This window comes from Colias eurytheme, chromosome 6, assembly GCF_061535395.1.
Source record: "Colias eurytheme isolate Ceu_HAF_F1 chromosome 6, ilColEury1 Martin Lab GWU primary, whole genome shotgun sequence".
In the NCBI taxonomy this organism is placed as follows: domain Eukaryota; kingdom Metazoa; phylum Arthropoda; class Insecta; order Lepidoptera; family Pieridae; genus Colias; species Colias eurytheme.
In genome coordinates this window covers 9,082,230-9,103,106 of record NC_142985.1, presented here as the reverse complement: position 1 = coordinate 9,103,106, position 20,877 = coordinate 9,082,230, and the positions used below count along the sequence as shown (strand labels likewise).

The 20,877-nt window shown below is 34.4% G+C and overlaps 2 protein-coding genes across 2 annotated transcripts in view; both read right to left on the bottom strand.

Moving 5' to 3' along the window:
* The window catches only part of LOC149907892 (neuronal acetylcholine receptor subunit alpha-10-like), a 43,907-nt gene that overhangs the window by 16,636 nt on the left and 6,394 nt on the right, over window positions 1-20,877 (bottom strand). The gene's annotated exons all lie outside the window — the stretch shown is intronic.
* LOC149907893 (uncharacterized) lies at window positions 3,870-7,483 on the bottom strand. The gene is made up of 2 exons (XM_090102401.1): window positions 4,343-7,483; window positions 3,870-3,943 (listed from the first exon to the last, which is right to left on the bottom strand). Exons 1-2 carry the CDS (start codon window positions 7,038-7,040, stop codon window positions 3,870-3,872), a joined length of 2,772 nt encoding a protein of 923 aa, XP_089958527.1. The 5' UTR covers window positions 7,041-7,483.

Sequence of the window (20,877 nt, the reverse complement as noted above, 5' to 3'; positions counted from 1 at the left end):
CGATATTCAAAGTGGAATTGAAGGATGCATTCTGTATCGAGAGGTTACGGCTACGCCCACATCGCGACCAAGTTCGAGAGACTTGTAGGAATCGGTACAACGCAAATTATTTTCAATAAAGAGATTTACTGCATTGATATATGTGATACATGATCGTAATAACGCATTCATGCTTTTGTGTCGCCCGATGGATAAAGGAATCAGATGTCTCGGATCTCTTGATAATATTTCTCTTTGTAGATGGTAATCTTTTTGAGATTAATAATACGTTGTAAGTGATATACGTACCTACTTATTTCAACTACATATCTGTGGTGTTTGGTATATACCTCGTAAGTGCAAAAATGGCCATTTTTTGTTTTTTGGCCATCTATACTGATAAAAACGTCCTCTTTCGTTTGGTCTATGTCACATAAGCCTATTGATAGTAGAAATACCTTAAATAGGTTGTATCAAAACCCCTTAAGTACAAAAAAAAATATTTTTATTTGATACAAATATATTAATATATCTTAACATAGACTTGTAAAACGAATACTCAATCAACGAATGGCCATTTACAACGTAAGAGCACTTAACATAATTAGACCAAACTTGAATAATTATTATCATCACTTAACTTATTTGTACCAAATCAAATAAAATTACACTGGTCTGCAAAAAAAATTTTTTTCGCGCTCCTTCTTATTTTTGCACAAGATTATTATAGAAGTGATACTTCTGAACAGAAATTAAGTTTTAAAAAATTTGTATCACGTCTAGATTTTTTGTGGTTTAATTTGAAAGAAACCAATTTTTTTGTTCTAAGAATACATTGTTATTTTAATAATTAGGTTTAAATATTACAAATAATGTCAAAAAAAACCATTAAAACTATTAGAGAATATAATTACACATTATTTACATTGTTTCAATCAGTTGTTTTCTTTTCTTTTAATATTTTATGAGGAGTTTCGCGACGAATCGATCAAGTAAAATCAGCAAGCTTTGCTGCCAACTTATTATCTATTGCACGCCTCATAAGCGAAGCGTTGAGGTGGGTACTACTGTCACTTCGCGCAAAACATCTGATTTTTCAAACTTAAAATGTCTTTATGTATCATACATTGCACTTGTAAGATAATACATACACACACATATTAAGAAAAAACACTATTTTTAACGTTCATGATATTTTTGATGTCATTTTTGTTATTTAAACTAGTTAAAAAACAGTTTAAAAAAGTTCTGTCTTGGACGTCCGTGTGTCTGTATGTGCGGATCCTTTTTCTTGTTAACACGATAGCGACCGAAATACTTTACTAATCGAGTCTTTTTTTTTCTCTTACGCTTGAGTATGCTCAGGAATAGAACCCTTTCATTTTTCAGGGTCTGATTCGATGTGGTGGATAATAATTAATAAATATTTATTAAAAAAAAATTATGAGGCGTGCACTTTTGGATTTTCCAAATTATATTTTACTATATTTTCAGTTAGCTTTTCCGTATCTCCTCTCAAACTTCTGGTGAAATATTTCATAGTGATCACCAGATACTCTTTTTACAGCTTTAGTCTGCTTAATTTCATAATTTAAGTCTTATCTAAGCTCCTGCATTTGCAGTCTTTTAGAGACCACACTAAAGACTCGCGCTTTCAATGTTGCGTCGTTTAAAAATCCATAACACGTGATTCAATTTTGCTTTATGGTTGAAATTATACACCAATTTTCATCAATGTATCAACTATCAGTATAATATAAAAATTTTACCAAAATATTAGGATGAAATCATCAACCGTCACCTTAAAACTTTACTTTGAACTGAGCGCCGCGGAGTCATGATGAGAACTACGGAATTCCATAAATTCTCTACAAATTAGTGTAATAATAATGCCTTCAGTAGATTTCGTTCTAGTTTTATAAATTCAAGTCGTTTTTGTGATGAAAAATATCATATAGATCGAATAAAATAGCATTATTGCAAGAGAGACTACCAAACAATACAGAATTTTGAGGTATTTAAAAACGACAATAAAAAAAAATTTAGATGTGATACAAAAAAAATGAAAGCAGATCTAGATTCAGCATGTTAAAATCTCCATGTTTATCATATTTTTATTCAAAGGAGGATTTCTTTGCAGACCAGTGTTATTTGTCAACTTAACAGGTCTTCTCCCTTACTTAAATATAACGTTATTTGGCACATAATTTAAATCTTCAGACATTAGGTCTCAAGCCTATTATCTATAAAGAAACATGCATGTGATGCACGATCTCTTAGACTTAGTGTGTTCAGAAACGTTTACCAATCTTTAAATCGATTTAAAGATTGGTAAACGTTTAAAAAGCCAAATAACGATACCTACATGCACAAGGTTTGATTCTTTGTCTGTTCAAATTCATTCTTTCATGTCAGATTAGAATAAATTTAGAAAAATCGGAGCATAAGGCAACATTTCACTATGAAACTAAAAGATAAAAGCTGTTTGTTTACAGATTCCAAATTTAACTGCATCTGTAGCCTTTTATAAAAGAAACTTTTGACTTTTAATTTAAAAATCCGCAAAGTTACTACTAAACGAACATTCCATTATGTTATGTATGAAGGAATAGCTCAAAGAGGTGCGGATGAAATCGCATCATGCTTATGGCATTTTATTAACCGTTTGGCAGAAGAAGTAGAGTAGCTTATTTTATATTCAGTGTTTTCCAGGTCAAAAACGATAATATCTTGCCTGTTAAGCAGATATTGAAAGATTCTTTCAAAAAAGAAAAAGCACCATCTCCGTTCCCCGAGATAAATGAAAATGACCAGCAATCGCCATGATGTAAAATTAATGAATGAATCTGACTTCTTTCCATTTTCGAAACTATTGACTACCTACTCATTTTATCAAAAGAAATACTGCAACAGACAAAACTACATTTGGTTAGAACTGTATTTTCTGGTTGATGTATTGAAAAGTCTAATGACGTAGATTTTAAATACTCTTTGAGTGAAAATGAAGAGTTTCTGTATTTCTGGCTTAAGAGAACTGAGAAAAGATAGAAGTCTCCGAAGTGGCTTTCCCATTGGCCTCTAATGAGCCTATCAATATCGATGCTCTGAAATTCAAAGATATCTTAGATCTCCTGCCAATAAGTGATCCAATTTATGATGATTATTTCAAATCATTGTCTCATGGTCCGACTAGAAAGAATCTTATGACTTTCAGTGACAGTGATGACGACTATGAATGAATGTTGTAGTGGTACTGTAGTGTATCTATGAAATAGATACATACATTGTCTCACGTACACCAGTGGTGGGGACAGCTTATAGCTGTCATTAGTCAGTCGACGGCCGATGCCGGACTGGAATGGACGTGTTCCCGCACTATTGAGTGTAGTGGTGAGCCAGTGCAATTCTACATATATACGTACTGTAAGCACAGTACAAGTGGCGACGAGGTAAAAGGTCAGTGTTACAATATTATAAAGAGTACGCGTGCAATAAAAAGTTTTAAGAAATTTAATAAAAAAGGGAGAGGGTATGTAGTAACATACCAGAATTCATTTTGAAATGTTAAAGACAGAATAACCGTTACGTCCGTTGGTTCATATTAAATACAAATGCAATTTCAATCTTATCCAAAATCCTTCACAAGTTAAAATGGAACGACAAAATAAAAATAAAATCTTTCGAATTTAATCTAGTAATTAGAATACGCAGTTATTTTGGTTTGAATAATTTATTGAATATAGAGAGTTTTACCAACAAATAAAACTTACCTATTATTTTTTCTTCAATATCCGGAATCCATCTTGAGTCAAGCACCCCCTCTTTGTGCCTTGAGTCAGCGTTTCCCCTACCTCTCCGCTGGTGGCGCCCTCTATCGTACGGTTTTGGTACTACTTACAAGGCGCCTGAGCACCGGGTGAAGTCTCGTCATTATGGCACTCATGATGCACCAGGTAGACATTACCTGGATTCCGGATATTGAAGAAAAAATAATAGGTAAGTTTTATTTGTTGGTAAAACTCTCTATTATTTGTTTCGTATCAATATCCGGAATCCATCTTGAGTGATTTGTTTGTTATCACCTGGTGCGCAAGCTATGTCTTATGCACATAGCTTGTAATAGACGCTATAATGTGTATGTAATAAAAATAATAAACATTGAATGTTTAATAAACTATTTATTCTTACTAATCAACATACAATGTGAATATTCAATCTTTAATTTTATGTACTTAATATCATTAATTCTAAACAGGATCAAAATAATTAGACAATGATACCGATTCATTACAATTAGACCTATTATATTCAATCAATTCTTTTTGGTAATAATTCTGGAAAGTATGTATTGCCTTCCAATTACCTGTTTCAAGAATTTTGTCTATTGAAAAATTTTCTACCCAATTTAAAGAGGCTACAGCAGATCTTACAGATCCTGGAGAAGCCTCTATACCAGCCTCTTTCAAAAGGGATTTTATCCAGCCGCCAATAACAGTTCTAGATGCAGGCTTAGATTCACCTCTAGCTGTGATAAAAAGATGATTAATGTTGTTTCGACGCTGTACTGTTATTTTCAATAACTGTCTTATCCAAAAAATTAAGTTTAAGTTCTTAATAGGGTGTTCTCTAAGCCTCCACCCAGACTGCCTACGATTAATACTATCAGTCTTAGAACCAAAAGCTGGCCAGAATACAATTGAATTATTTTCATCCACAAAACTGTCGCTGTCAATACGAAGTAAGGTACGTAGGTCATGAACTCTACGACCAGAGGCTAATAATAATAAAGTAGATGTAAGTCTAGAAACCTGATAAATATTATTTTCATCTATACTATGTGAAGAAATATAATCTAGCAACTTTTTTGGATTCCAAATAGGCGGTTTTACAGGTTTATTTCGAGCAACAGATATAGCTTTGAGCATGTGCTTTATGAAAAAATTTGATGACATGTCAATATTAGTAGAAACACTAGTAAATGTTGAAATAACTGATTTGTGTACTAATATAGTTCTATATGCAAGTCCAACATCGCAATGTAAATGTGCCAGGTATCGCGCCACCTGATCGGCACTCGGACATTTAAAATTAATAAAATTTGACTCACACCATTTCTTCCACCTAACCCATGCTGATTTGTAAGTGTTCAATGTTGAGCTTCGCCAACTGGACATTAAAAGTTCTTGTTCCTGATTCGTCCAACCTGCTAATATTTCTTGCCACCCGACATCAACCAGGCTTCCAATTGCAGGTCTTGTACTTGTGGTGGGTGCATACCCGTTGTCGTGTCGATTAACACCTGTGCTAGATCTGGAATGAGATAAGGATGATCCAGCGCTCTCCGCTGTACATCTGCCCGCCAAAACGCTTTGTGCCATTTGGGGGCAATCAGAATGTACCTCCCCGTAGCCTCGTTCAGGTGATGTAGGACTGTCGGGATGAGATTTGGCGGGGGAAACAACCACCCTAGACTGTAATTCCACTGGTGACAAAAGGCGTTGTGATGCTGCGCCATGGGGTCTTGCAAGTCCACTGTCACATAGTTTGGGATCACATGAGCTGAGGTTGAGGCAAAGAGATCTATTACTGGAGTTCCCCACCTTCGAAATATCTTCATCGTGGCCGGTGGTAGCAGATGCCATTCGGGACAAGGTTTCTGACGAGATAGAGCGTCCACTTCGGCATTGTACCTGCCCGGAAAGTATTGCGCTTGGAGATGAATGTTGAGCCCGTCCAAAATCGCCAGAAGCTGTCGAGTTAAATTTAGAAGCTTTTTTGATTTTGTCCCACCTTCCTTGTTTATGTATGCCACGACTGTTCGATTGTCCGTTTGCAGAAGAATATGAGCATCTGCTAACTGGCTCTGTTCCTGCAAAATCGCTGCATATACCGCGAACATCTCCTTTTGATTGGCGTGCCACGCTAATTGGGGCACTGTCCAGTGACCGAATATGTTTTTGCCTCCTAGACAAGCCCCCCAACCGATATCCGAGGCATCCGTCGTTAAAAGATGAGTTATTGCAGGTAGATGAATGGGCGAGCTCGTCCCGATTGCGTCCTTCCACCATACCAGGTCCTCTATCACTCTTTTCGGGATTTGAACCTTGCGATAGGGATGGTTCATTGGTAGCTGTCGACTGTAACATTGCAGTGAACGACAGTGAAGTCGTCCCCTTGGAACGACGAATGCGGCGAAGTTGAGTCTCCCCATTAAGGATTGATATTGCTTTAGGGACCAACTGCCTGTTTCGATCTGTTTTTGAAGTGCTTTGCGTAGCGTTAGGCACTTCGGCACCGACAGGGACTTTGCGTTGAGCGTTGTGTCCCAGGTAATGCCGAGAAACTCGAGGCATTGGGTCGGTACCAACACAGATTTTTCGAAATTTATGTTCAAGCCCAATAGCGACATGATTTTGATTGTTTGAGCTATGTCGTCTGCCAGCTGATGCATGGACTGACTCGCTAGAAGATAATCGTCCAAATAGACTACGCACCTGATGCCTTTGCTCCTGAGAAACTCTGCCACCCAATTGGTCAACGTAGCAAACGTTCTTGGTGCCGAGGAGAGACCGAAGGGCAGGCACGTCATCTGCAGCAATTGGTGCCGACTTGGATCTTGGTGATAATTGAGTCTTAAGAACCTGCGATGGCGTTGACAGATAGGCACGTGAAAGTAAGCTTGGCTCAAATCCAGTTTCACCATCCAATCGGAATCCTGCAAAAAGGCTGGCACGCGAAAATGGCTGAATAATTGAAATGGCTTTGTTTTGATGAAGAAATTTAACCGCTTCAAATTGAAAATTGGACGGTGGCTTCCGTCGGGTTTCGGTATCAAAAAGAAAGTCGAAAGGTAACTTGGAGTTGTCTCTGCTAGTTCTAATATTCCCGATTTCAACATGTCTTTTATTTGTAAGGTCATGTCTGGAGACGTCTGTGTTCGATATTTTTCCATTATAAGCGAATTTGGAAATATCAGCGGCGGTTTTTGGATAAAGGGAATACATACTCCACTTAGTAGTTTGCAAATTTGTTTTGGTGCACCGAAATTGCTCCAGACACATTGAAATTGTTTGAGACAGCCGCCGTAAAATAATTGATAGTCATTCGCGATTTTTATTTTTAAACGAAGGCCGCGATCCTTTTTCTTTTTGTTTATAACTACCTGATTTGTTTCTATTTGCGTATTTTTGTTGCCTAGATGTGCGTTTACCCTTTTTAGAAGATGACGAGTTGTGTCGAAAAAAATGTTCATTCGATTGTGAGCTTGTTGACGGTTTAGATTGATTGTGCTGATTACGAATGAAATTATCCTTTATGTGAGGCCCTGATCGAGGTAATGCTATTAATTTCTCGGCCCCCCCAATTTTTTGGAGATAGTTTTGCACTGACTCGTCATTAAATAACGTTGACGCACTTGGAGGTATTTTAAATAAAACGTCGCGGTGAAATTCCTCCGGAATTTGTTTAAGCAACGACTCGCGGCGTAAAGTAATACAGTCTGCTCGTCTTCCACAAACTATTTGTAATAAATCGTCAGTAACTTTATTGTATGCCGATTCTTTAGAAAATAACGATTCTATCTTATTAAACAATGAGTTTGGCGTTAACGACTCTTTTTCTTGACTAGCCCAATCTACTAATGATTGCAACGTTTTTTGTAATTCATCTTTTTGGCATAGTATAGCATTAGTTAAGGCTGCAAATGACCGCTCGATTAAATAAGAACGAGGGTCCTCCCGAAGCATACCCGATTCATACCGTTTTAAAGAATCGTTAACACTCAATTCCACAAAACCGGGTGTTGTCAAATACTTCTTTTGTACATCAACAAAACGAATAGCGTACCAATCATCGCGGTTAAATCGTTGTAAATTGTGCAATTTGTTTAGATAAATTTCACTCGATTGCGAATAAATCGGATCTTTGACGGTAGTTTTTAATTCGGATAAATTCAATTGAGATGTAGACGCGCCTTCCGTACTTAGGGTAGGTGGGCGTAAATTTAAATCGCTATTCGAATGAAACACATTTTCAACGTTCTGATTTACAGTAGGAAGACCGTTGGCAAACGCGGCATTTTTGGTAATTAAATCCGTTAGATATGCAACTTGGTACGATAGCATGTTTAAGTGTTCAAAACTCACGGTTTGTTCTTCTTTACCCGCCTTTTTAAACCTTTTTTGGTGCACACGTGTATCCTGCAAATCACTGTCACTGCTCGAAGAGACGCTTTCACAATCCGAAGTCGGTGGAGAAGACTGGCGACGCTTCCCAGAACCCGATTCTTTATTAACCGGTTCCTCATTGTGCTCGTAGTCCTGATTCTCCATAATTATCAAAAAACGGAGAGGTTGCACTTTACACTTGATAGTTTTTAAATTTTAATTTTAAACGTTTAAACAAAAAAAAAAAAAACTAATTAAATTAAAACGTAAAGTACACTTCTAGCTGACTTGTGCACGGCACAAAGAACGACGCTATAATGACGAGACTTCACCCGGTGCTCAGGCGCCTTGTAAGTAGTACCAAAACCGTACGATAGAGGGCGCCACCAGCGGAGAGGTAGGGGAAACGCTGACTCAAGGCACAAAGAGGGGGTGCTTGACTCAAGATGGATTCCGGATATTGATACGAAACAAATAATAATATAATATAATTTATTGAATTTAAGTAATTTATTTTCAAGACATCCTGTGAGCATAATATAATGTAATCAGGAGAGGTTAAACTTCTTGTTATTTTGAGTTAATTATATGGTCACACACTCACATTGAGGAAACCTAGTTTAGAGGCTTCTGTGATAATAGATATTCAATGAACAGTACCGTGTTTAGGTTGTTGGTAAATAATTACTCACTCACTATTTAATTTCGCTTATTTGTTCCACTCAGAAGGAGAAAAAATAAGTATAAACTTACTATGTACACACTGAATTCATAATACACTTATTATAAATTAAACAATAAATGCTGATAAAAACAAATAGACAAGGAATAAGAACGAACGATTTTAAATTTAAACAGAATTAAACTGTATTGAAACATTTTAGAACTACCCGCACATTAATGAATATTTTAGCCGCAGAACGCATACAACGCTTATACTGCGACTCGTTAAATGCGAATATAAATATGAAATAAAATATTTGAAATACTTGTTTGAGTAATATATACATAATATTATAAAAATGCATACACTAAAATACTGTGTGTTAGCCACACCTAGTTTTATTATATTATTCAAGTGGCAAACTATTTAAGTGTCTTAACGTTTTCACGACTGCTACTTATCTGTAACTAATTTCGTTAAATTAGAAATTAGAAATAAATATTTAAAATGTCGTTAGACTATAAATAGATTGGGTAAATTAATATATATCCATGTTTGTTTAATGCATAAAAAGCCACAATATAAATACAAGTGGTAACCTGTAGTAACCTGTAGGTACCAAGATGTGACAAAGTATTATGGACTCGCAACCGCCATGGTTATAATTTTATATTATTATGACATTACATGTAAATTGGGCGGCTAAGCGTGGGACGACCTCCCACAAGATGGACAGACGACCTGGTTCGAGTGGCTGGGAGTCACTGGATGCAGGCCGTCCAGCAGTGGACGTTCCATGGCTGAAACGACGACGACGAGTAAACTCGTTTGAATTTCATATTCTATTTGAAATGAAAATAGATGGACTTCCATTAAATTGGAGGTATTGACTTCCATTAAATTGGAAGTATGGACTTCCATTAAATTGGTAGTAGGGACTTCCTTTGAATAGGAGGTATTGATTCCCTATATATAGGAGGTATGAAAGAAAGAAAGAAAGATGACTTCCTTTAAATAGGAGGTAGGGACTTCCTTTGAATAGGAGGTATTGATTCCCTATATATAGGAGGTATGAAAGAAAGAAAGAAAGATGACTTCCTTTAAATAGGAGGTAGGGACTTCCTTTGAATAGGAGGTATTGATTCCCTATATATAGGAGGTATGAAAGAAAGAAAGAAAGATGACTTCCTTTAAATAGGAGGTAGGGACTTCCTTTAAATAGGAGGTAGGGACTTCCTTTGAATAGGAGGTATTGATTCCCTATAAATAGGAGGTATAGATTCCCTATAAATAGGAGGTGTTGATTCCCTATAAATAGGAGGTATGGACTTCCTTTAAATAGGAGGTAGTGACTTCCCTTAAATAGGAGGTATCGATTTCCTTTTAAAAGGAGGTATGGATTTCCTTTGAATAGGAGAAATTGACATTCCTTAAATGGGAAGTGTGCCATCGGGACGAGGCTACTTTACATTCGAACGTTTTCAATGGGAAAATGTATCCAACAGTAATTCTACGTGTCACTCTTTGGTTGGTGCCAAAGGTAAGGTGTCGACTGTCGAGGTCGACAAGTGCCAGCAGGCCGGCAACTTCACTTTGCGCAGCATGGATGGCGCTGCCGCTCTCACCACCGCTTCGAACGCCATGTCATCGCGTCGTGCACCGCAGGAGTCGAGCTTCGAGCGTCATGCATCGAGTATCATTCGTTGATACGCAACACGATATCCTAGGTACCGTGACATCACATCTGGGTCCGCGACACCATGCCTGGTGTCCGCTACCACGTCGAGCAACGTGTCAACACATCCAGCCGGTGCTCATCGGAATCCAGGGTGACGTATAACTGGGTGACTGGTACCAAACTAATCTGTATTGCAATCATTCACATAAAACGGTCAGTAGATAATATAATTTCACATTGAGTGTGCAATTAGAAAATAAAGTAAGTTTTCAAACTGTAGTAACTTCACAATGATGCGATGGTAATACTGAACAGATTTTGTTGTAGGTTGTAACGTACAAAACCAGTGTGTAGTTAAATCTTATTACATTAAATTTAACCCAACGTTTTACGTAGTTATATAATTATTATCTCGTGTGATATTACTAGTATTTCACGTAGTTTGGAACCTACTGATGATCTACATCAGTAATTCATGATACATATTTCAAAAAAATAAATCCTGTGGCGTAAGCACGTCTTTCATATTAATTGCACGAAAAAAAGGAGGAATAAATACTCAAATTATGACCAGATATCAGAATAAACTATATTAGCAACGTGTAAAGTTTATACTGCAAAAATAGTTTAAATTCTAGAAGTATTACAATCTACCTTCATAAATACCAGACAGTTTTAAACAACTACCGGTAAAACCTGCTAGCTTTGCCAAAGGTTGCAGACTTTGCCATAGCCAACTTCTGAGGGAAAAAGTGTAGTCACATCTTAATATCAGTTTTTTGTCATGTTTGCATGCCTGTATAGTAAAATTTATGAGTTAAATTGCAACACCGAATGAGATGTGGCATCCCAGCTTGTTTTTGAGATGTCATTTTCGGCGGTTACTTTTTTCGAATGTTGGCGGTATGAAACTTAGTGCTCCGGAACTTTTATAAAAACAAACGGGAAAAGCATTGCCTACGTAAGTATTTTTTTGATATTATGTTAACATAATGTTCTTTAGCTAAATAAAAGCTGATTTACTGTGCTACAAGCTACCTTTACTTCGCAATTGGTATTGGTAAATTCAACAACCCCAATCACAACGTCTGTGATGGTGACTTTGCCATGTTTTGTTGGAGGTTAGGGCTGCCACAAAATTTCTGATGAATATTTTAATTAAATTGTCATTGTAAGAAACTACTGACTGGTGAAAAAAAAATATAAATAGTTAGGTAGCCAGGTATGAAATACACGGTGCATGTGCTTAAATGAAGGTTGTTTTACAAAAGGTATTTATTTATTTAATTATTTATTGCACACACAAAAGAAATAGAGACACATAAAGTACATTTAATAGAAAATAATGTGTACAAACGGATTTTAAAACTTGATTGGATTGGTTCCTATCAAGTTTAAAATAACAACAATGTTTATAATCAATCAAGATCATATAAATAAGAATTTGTCATTGTTTAAATCTTTTAGGAATGTCGTGTAATGTGTGATATTAAAAAAAAGTTAAATAGTTTAATGAATACTATTTTTTTTGTTTTATTATGTCAAACAATTCAAAGTTAAGAAACTAACTAGAAGTAATTGATTGTTTTTTTTTTACTTTTACTAAATTGTTCCTACTACGAAAACATTTTTATTTGACAACCCTAACCCTAACTTCTTCTTATATAGGAAATATTTTGGAAAGGTTGGTGAATTTGCCACCTTCTTAGAGAGTTAAATTACCAGTGCTAAATAATATAAAGTTTTTACTTTATTTTACGGGATATAGGAAGAGTGCAAATATATTACTTTTTAACCTCATAAACTCCAAAAATTTCATTTTTTCTTTCATATGGCAAATTTACCAGAAGTGACAGCTAACTTTGCCATAATTGTTTTTATGCTTAAAATATTATAATTTACAAAAATGAAATAGATATTTAGTAATAATGTAAATTTTCATGAAATTTACTACGTCTAGGTGCAGGTTACTCATTACGTTTTCATACAATTATATTTTTTTAAAGCGAATCAAACTTTTTGACACATGAAAAAGTGGCAAAGTAAGCAGGTTTCACGGTACCTATAAATATATTGCAGACAGGGTTGATAAATTACTTACTCACTTACTTACTTATTAATTATTGACATCATATTGGACATGCATTTGCAATAATAATATTATAAGAGTAATTTCGTTATGCGAAATAACACTAGTGACATACCTACCTACCTAATATTGTTTAATGTAATTTAAAATATAAATAATTTCTCGTTCAACTACGAGTGGAAGGATTAAGAATCTTATAACTTGTATATAGGTAATATCTTTGTAATTACATTCCGCAAATAATGATGATAATATGAATTTAAATATACCTTAACGGTTTTGTAGTTAGCAAGTTTAACACTAGCAACGAAAGTCATTGAATTGAACGTAAACGATAAACATTCATTTGTCCATATATTATAATGAAAAACCATTTGCGAATTATTTTGAATTGATTTCTTGACTACCCACGTTAGTACGTACTAGTCGACAGATCTTACCCTTGACAAATCGAAATGACATGCTATGCAAAGACAGCTTTATAACTACTTGAATAAAGATGAAAAGTAATGCGTTAAGTACATAGTTGCATCAAGAGATTTAATAAGTTTTTCGTAACTTTTGATTAAGGCGTGATTTCCATTTGACTTTAATGTATACTTAATGAAAAAACGTGATGTACAGTGCCTAATTGACTATGAAAAAGAGGCAGGTTTAATTTAATCGAATAGAAGGTAAATCGAAACACTTAATACTCGCATATTTTAATACTTTCTTATTTACGCAGTTCATAATAAAATGTAACAGATAATTACGTGTTTAGATAAGCAGCTGACATAACGTAAATCCTATGGTTAGAATATGTATCTTGAATTGGTTTTTGAAGGTTGTTCATTTATTGTATTGTTTAAGGTAATTTAGAATTCAAACAAAAGGTAGGTACTTAGATCTCAAGAATGTTTGGGTCTGTTGAAGATTAAGATATTTAGATTGTTTACACAAAAAATACAAAAATAGCACGGTTATTGGCGTATACATAATACATAATAATATTATCGTCAGATAAAGTCAATTGTTTTAAAGGAGAAACTGAACACGTTTTTAGTAGGTAATTGTGTAGCATTGAATTTGGTGGTGTACACTCATCAGTACGGAATCTTGGCCACTTACAAATTTGCTGATATTAAAAAAAAAAAAAAAAAAAAAAAAATAAGAATAAGAATAAAGTTAGTAAGTTTGAAGATATGCAGATACTTTAAACTTATGTTAGGTAGTAAAAACATGAAGTTCAATAATAAGTTTTGTACTATTTTTTGAGCAAGCCAAAATTTGTAAATTTAGATAACAATGTCATATTTTCTATAATTGTCTAAAGGAGATTGCCCAAGTGACTATGGCACTTGGTATCGCAATCAAACTTGTTGTGTCAAGATGAAATATAGCTCAATTTGAAGTTTGATGTTGGTACTTTTAGAAACGATTAAAGTTTTCTTTAAAAAAATAATTTATCGAGTTTAAACTAACGATGAACGTTAAGTTTTACATTTATTACATAGGTAATATTTTGATTTACAAGACAAATGTGAAAAGTGAATCGTAATCATATCGTAATAAACATTATTTCAAAAGAACGTCAAACAATGCGTCGAACACATTCATTCAACATTCATTTCAAATAGATACTATGACATATTATGACGCAGGATGCTTGCTAGAGAGATAGATATATGTGTCAAAACAAAAACTTTTACTTTTATTTCTATTTATTCGGTATTATTTAGACTTAATATTGATACATATGATCATTGTAAATGCAAATAGGAATTAACAATATCGCGAATACGTGGCACAACTAAAATTTTGCCGATGCCACCCGTGGTCATTCTCCTTTGTTGAACTGTCGAATACTACAAAATGTCTAATCATTTTGAAGGACAGACGCTGTTTATAAAATGTTGGATAATGTTATACACTTCTATACAATATTCGTTTGAAAATAGAAAAAAAATTTTTGAAAAGGAAGGGCAGGGGTGGAAGCTAGTACGGAATGAGTTTATCAAGTATCAAACGAGTAGGTTTGATAAGTATGTTCTGATTTTAAGAGTTCTTCATTAACTTAGGTTTCAAAGTTCTATTGGGAATTATTGATTAATAACTTTATAACTGTATAATTCTATAATTTTTCATTATGTGATTATTTGGAGCGAAAATTAATTAATTTTGAAAAAGGAAGGGATGTAGTGTATCTATGAAATAGATACATACATTGTCTCACGTACACCAGTGGTGGGGACAGCTTATAGCTGTCATTAGTCAGTCGACGGCCGATGCCGGACTGGAATGGACGTGTTCCCGCACTATTGAGTGTAGTGGTGAGCCAGTGCAATTCTACATATATACGTACTGTAAGCACAGTACAGGTACGTTTTACAAACAAATTTTATTTGACTTGATCCAGCTCGTAACTATTTGCAGGGTAAAGACATCTTCTCACAAGGAGAAGACATGAGCAGTAATCACCACGCTTGCTCACTGCTGGTTGGTGATTTCACACCAAAATCCCGGTTGCCATCACAATGTTTTCCTGTTATTAGAAATGATGATGTTTTCTTGTTAAAGAAGATGTATCTCTGGTTATTAGAGAATCTACTTATGCATCCGAAAAAGACACATTGGTACATGTCGGTTGATGGGATCGATCCCGCAGCATCTAGCACGGCAGGCAAGCGAACTACCGACTTGACTTCTGAACCACACACACACACACACACACTACTTTTAGGATTTTACTTTGTAGAGAGAGTATCAGAGAATTGCATATTGCACGAAAATCACAATATTTCCTGCCTTTTTTATGAGTAAATTATTCTGTTTCGGTTTTGGCCTAGTCAATCCTAGAAGCGACTGCAATTCTCGGTCAAACGTTGATCTGAACATGTTTAAACAGGTTCATAATGTTCATAATTCAAAATTTGGTGGCCAAGGCTTTATAAAATGCCACTGCAATAAAAAATGCTCTTCAAAATTATGCAAATGTAAATGCCTCACCATGCCAGAATAAAGATTAATTTTTCATTTTAATTACCTAAGAAATTATTAAAACAATTAACATTAATGCCTCACCATGTCAGAAAAATGATTAATTTGTCACTTTAATTACCTAAGAAATTATTAAAACAAATAACATTAAAGTTAATGCCTCACCATGTCAGAAAAATGATTAATTTTTCATTTTAATTACTTAAGAAATTATTAAAACAATAAACATCAAAATTTTAAAAATGTTATTTTTTTATACTTAATCTTATACAAACTAACCTCCGTATTTATTTATTTATTGCACATCGTACAAAAGGCGGGCCTAATGCCACACGGCATTCTCTCAAAGCATCTCAAATATAAAAGTGAAAATCACGTAAGCTGACCAATCAGGTGTCAGAACTGGCAGAGTTAAGCGGTTCTTAAGACTTGAAAGCTGCTTAAATGATAAAATGCTTCCAAATATACGAAGATAAGACACTTCATAAGTACCTATATCGGAGTTTGACTCGTCAAACCCCGATTTAATAAAATTGTGTTTTGACGTTTGCCTGACCAAATTAGTCTCTCCCAGGTTTGACGAAAATTGTTTAGTCAAAGGCCGAAAATTTACATTTGTTTGGGCTTTGGCTAAGTCATTCAGTCTGACCTGAGGATTGACCAGTCCAACCTAGGAGCGCCGGAGCTTCGGAGTTTGCCTATAACATATGGTTAAATCTATTTTTGTATGGAAGACGTTTCCCCATAATATTTGTTTTTTAATGTCTGTTTATGTCTCCGTCGAAAAAAAAATGAAAAATCCTTTCCATTAAGGTAAAAATAGGAATAAATACTAATTAAGAGTACAAATAAATATGCTCTAATCCACTTAAGTACACACGTTTTAGACATTTTCACATCATTTTCACATTTTTTCTTTTGGTACAAACATGTTAAGTAACAATTACTCTTGAACTAGAACATTTTTTTTATTTTTTTTGTAAGTGTTCAAAACTTGAACATAATAGACATTTAAATATCATAAATTTGTTTTACTCAAGTGTTTATTCCGATCTGTAGCAACAGGGTAGAAACCGTGAAAACTTTCAAACGCTCATACCCAAAAATCACCATTTTGCACTTAAGTGGTACGTACCAAATACCACAGATATACTTGGTTTAACAAAATATTGTGTAACAGAGCTGAAATCGTAAATGAGATTACTCAGAATTAATCATTCCTCACGTCGCAGTCGGTACATATTTTGTGTTTCTTATATCCATATGATCAGTGAGCCTTAACGATAAACTTTTTCAGAATAATTGAGGCTCGAATACATTAAACGTTATGGAATATTAAGTTTGTATGTTACGACTTTGTAAACAAAACTCTACGTTACCTAAAAGTTAAATTATGAAATCTTACACGTAAACTTTTCTTAATTTCCCTCGCACATATCGAAGTGGCAGGAACGATAAACTTCATTAAAATTCCATTATATCAAATCTTGAAAGAACTTTAGGGCTCTTCTAATAGTGTTCGGTATAATTTATACATCATCGAAAAAGCTTGCGTAGTCCATACAATAGATATATTATTATATAGGACTATGTAGAAAAATGTAAATGATTGTATTTTGCCTTTCATTGCCTGCTATTAACCATAATGATTGATATGATTTCTATACAACTTTTTATGATAATGAAGACGACGCGGCTTTTAAATTTTGTTAACCGAAACATGTCTCGAAATTAAAATATTTAAACAATAAATTTTTTTAAACGCGAAATGAAAATATAATATCTAATCATGAAAAAGTCCCTTATCTCTTTTATGTAAAAAGATTTTACCACAGTACAAATTATAATATAAAACGGATTTTATTCAGTCTTTATAGTTTTTACGGGTTCAATGGAATTTGGAAGGGCGATTATCCGACCTTACATCAGACAGAATTGAATAACAATGAAATCTAGTCACGTTTTTTCTGAATCGTTTTTGAAATTGAACAAAATAATGTATAAACCGAAATACAGAATTTGTGTGCGAATTGTCGTAGTGATTCCGAGTTTATTGAGTTGCTTAGAGAGAATGTAATTTTCGACGACAGGTAGGTACGTATGAAATTAAGTAAGCCGGCTGATGCGGAAATTCGTAATATCCCCCAGAAATACGTTATGTTAGCGAATGAATGACAAAAATGTATTATATAGTGAGTGTTTTAGTCTAGGTATTTGTTTTGATTTTCTACTAAAATAGCATAAATAACTACTGCAATCATAGTACCTAAATCTTATATGTATTTTGATATTGAAGTAGGAAATCCGTCTAGCTTGTTGTTATAATATGGAAGTTATTATTCTGGAAATAATTAAATTAAATGCTTTTAATTACTAAGGCTGTTCTATATTACGGTTACAATATCCGCAATGAAAACAAACATAAGTGACAATTATATTAAAAGTCGTCCATAGAAACTGCGCGAAACACTGCGGACTAATTTTCAGCTCATAAACGGTAAAACTAATAATTAAATTAACTGTAAAACTCAAATAGCCTGAAAAGTGTTCTCGTTAAACACACCTGTTTGCACTAACCGCCTCTAAATATATCTCTGTGTTGGAAAATGGCAAGTGAAAGCCATAATTTACTAATTGATAGTGGTCCAAAGATAATTAAATTAACATTTTAATTTACCTTTGATGTCAATACGTAATTAAATCATTGTCGATGCGTCGCGACACGGTTGCTTACTAGGTATATCTTCTTATATATAAAATTCTCGTGTCACAATGTTAGTCTGCATACTCCTCCGAAACGGGTGGACCGATTCTCATGAAATTTTCTGTGCATATCGGGTAAGTCTGAGAATCGGCCAACATCTATTTTTCATATGTACCACGGGCGAAGCCGGGGCGGACCGCTAGTCTTATATGTATATATAAAATTCTCGTGTCACAATGTTAGTCTGCATACTCCTCCGAAACGGGTGGACCGATTCTCATGAAATTTTCTGTGCATATCGGGTAAGTCTGAGAATCGGCCAACATCTATTTTTCATATGTACCACGGGCGAAGCCGTGGCGTACCGCTAGTTATGTTATAAAATTATGAATTCTACCAAAGAAATCCTGTGATTAAAACAATATAAAATTACGTAAACATTATTTGCCCATATTTGCAACCGGTTTGCATTTCTTGGGAATAGATATCAGTCACAGATAAAAGGTTAAAAATAGCTAAGTGAAATAAATATGTTTCGTAATAAATTAAATTTGATGTAGTTTCCCCCTTCAAGGGGAAATTAGGATGCCTACAGCACTGCCGGCGGATTTGATGAAGATAAATTGCCTAAGCTGTTTTTATAGCAAAAAAATATATGAATATATTCCTCAACGGCAATCGCTTGTCAAATATTTATAAGTAGGTACAATATTATACGTGTACGTTATTTTAATATAAAAAAGATAAATATCATCTTGAAACGTTATGTATTTTATAAAGTTTGGCAAGAAGATCAGACGGTAATAACCTATTGGTGAATTATTTTTCATAAACAAGCCATTAGTTTTTTTAACGTATGAAGTTATATTAGTCTATACCTAAATTACAATATTAGGTACCTACTGGTTTATATTATAAGTGAAACAAAGATAATAAGTTAAATTTAACACAAATAACTAAAATAAATAAATTTGCGTTCGTTCTACTATCGTATACACGTACAAAGACTGGTGCTAATTTACATTTCAGTAGGTACAAATCATGAATACAAATTTGGACTAAACGTTCATTGTTTTGTCTGAATAAAGCCACGTTATTCATGATTTATTTTGTAACTCCGCATTCCATCGAGTTAATTCTTTCACTTATTTTAGTACAAAAGTGTGCCTTCAAAATTCCTACCTACATCTAAAAAATACGTTAGCACACGTGGACTCGAGTATACAGGCAATGAAATGAATCTGATTTTGATTGTGATTTGTGATGCCGTACCATAAAGTATTCAACGTTTATGACATGGAAATCTTGAATTTTATATTAAACTAGCGGTCCGCCCCGGCTTCGCTCGTGGTACCTACATGTTTAAACTATCCTATCTCTTAAGTTGGATCGAACTGCACATGGTGTGCGAATTTTATTATAAGTGGTTTAGGAGACCATTGAGTACAAACATTGCGACACGAGATTTATATATAGGTATTAAGATTATTAGCAGTAATAAACACACTTCATACGAACTAATGGAATAAGCGCAAATTCAAATGAACAGTAGCTGAATTTAGGGAGTAATTAATTTATTCGTTGACAGAAATTACTCCATTTCGCCGTTTATTAAACGGGTTTTGAGTTACTTGACACAAGGTGAATGCGTGTTAATAGGTGTAATTGAATTCGAATTAAATCTATAAAACCTAATTGCACTATCAAAAAATTTGGAAAATCCAAAAGTGCACGCCTCATAATTTTTTTTTAATAAATATTTTTAATTTTTATTTTTGTTTATTTAATAACAATTAAACCACATCGAATCAGACCCTGAAAAATGAAAGGGTTCTATTCCTGAGCATACTCAAGCGTAAGAGAAAAAAAAAGACTCGATTAGTAAAGTATTTCGGTCGCTATCGTGTTAACAAGAAAAAGGATCCGCACATACAGACACACGGACGTCCAAGACAGAACTTTTTTAAACTGTTTTTTAACTAGTTTAAATAACAAAAAATGACATCAAAAATATCATGAACGTTAAAAATAGTGTTTTTTCTTAATATGTGTGTGTATGTATTATCTTACAAGTGCAATGTATGATACATAAAGACATTTTAAGTTTGATAAATCAGATGTTTTGCGCGAAGCGACAGTAGTACCCACCTCAACGCTTCGCTTATGAGGCGTGCAAAAAAAGACGTGTGGCACTCGGGGACTGCCGCGGTAAAGCTATTGCTATGCCTTCAAGCCACACCTCCGTGCCCGTCGGAGTGGGGGGCGTGAGGTTTTTTCGTTACGGAATTTCAAGAGGTCGAGGGTTCGAGACTAAGCGAGCGTGCAAAATTTAAAATTATTTTTAAATTTGTCTGCTCTTTAACCACGTTATACTCCACTTAGCAAAGAAACACAGCTTGAGGAAACCAACCAAGGAATAGTTCATCACATATTGTGTTATCTGCCAACCCGCACTTGGCCAGTTTGGTGGATTGTAGTTAAACTGTGAGTTAAACCCGTGTTAAACCATACTCATAATAAATGAGCTAATGTTGATATTTATGATAGAGATCTTTTTTACTGTATATAAATAGGAAAAATATTATAATACCTACAATTTATATTTTCAGTAAATTCTGT

Coding starts and splice junctions, on each gene's coding strand:
- LOC149907893 (XM_090102401.1), bottom strand. CDS start 7,040: ATGTGTCTGGAGCAATTTCGGTGCACCAAAACAAATTTGCAAACTACT. Junction 3,944..4,342: donor AGACAAAATTCTTGAAACAG/GTAATTGGAAGG, acceptor TCCGGAATCCAG/GTAATGTCTACCTGGTGCAT.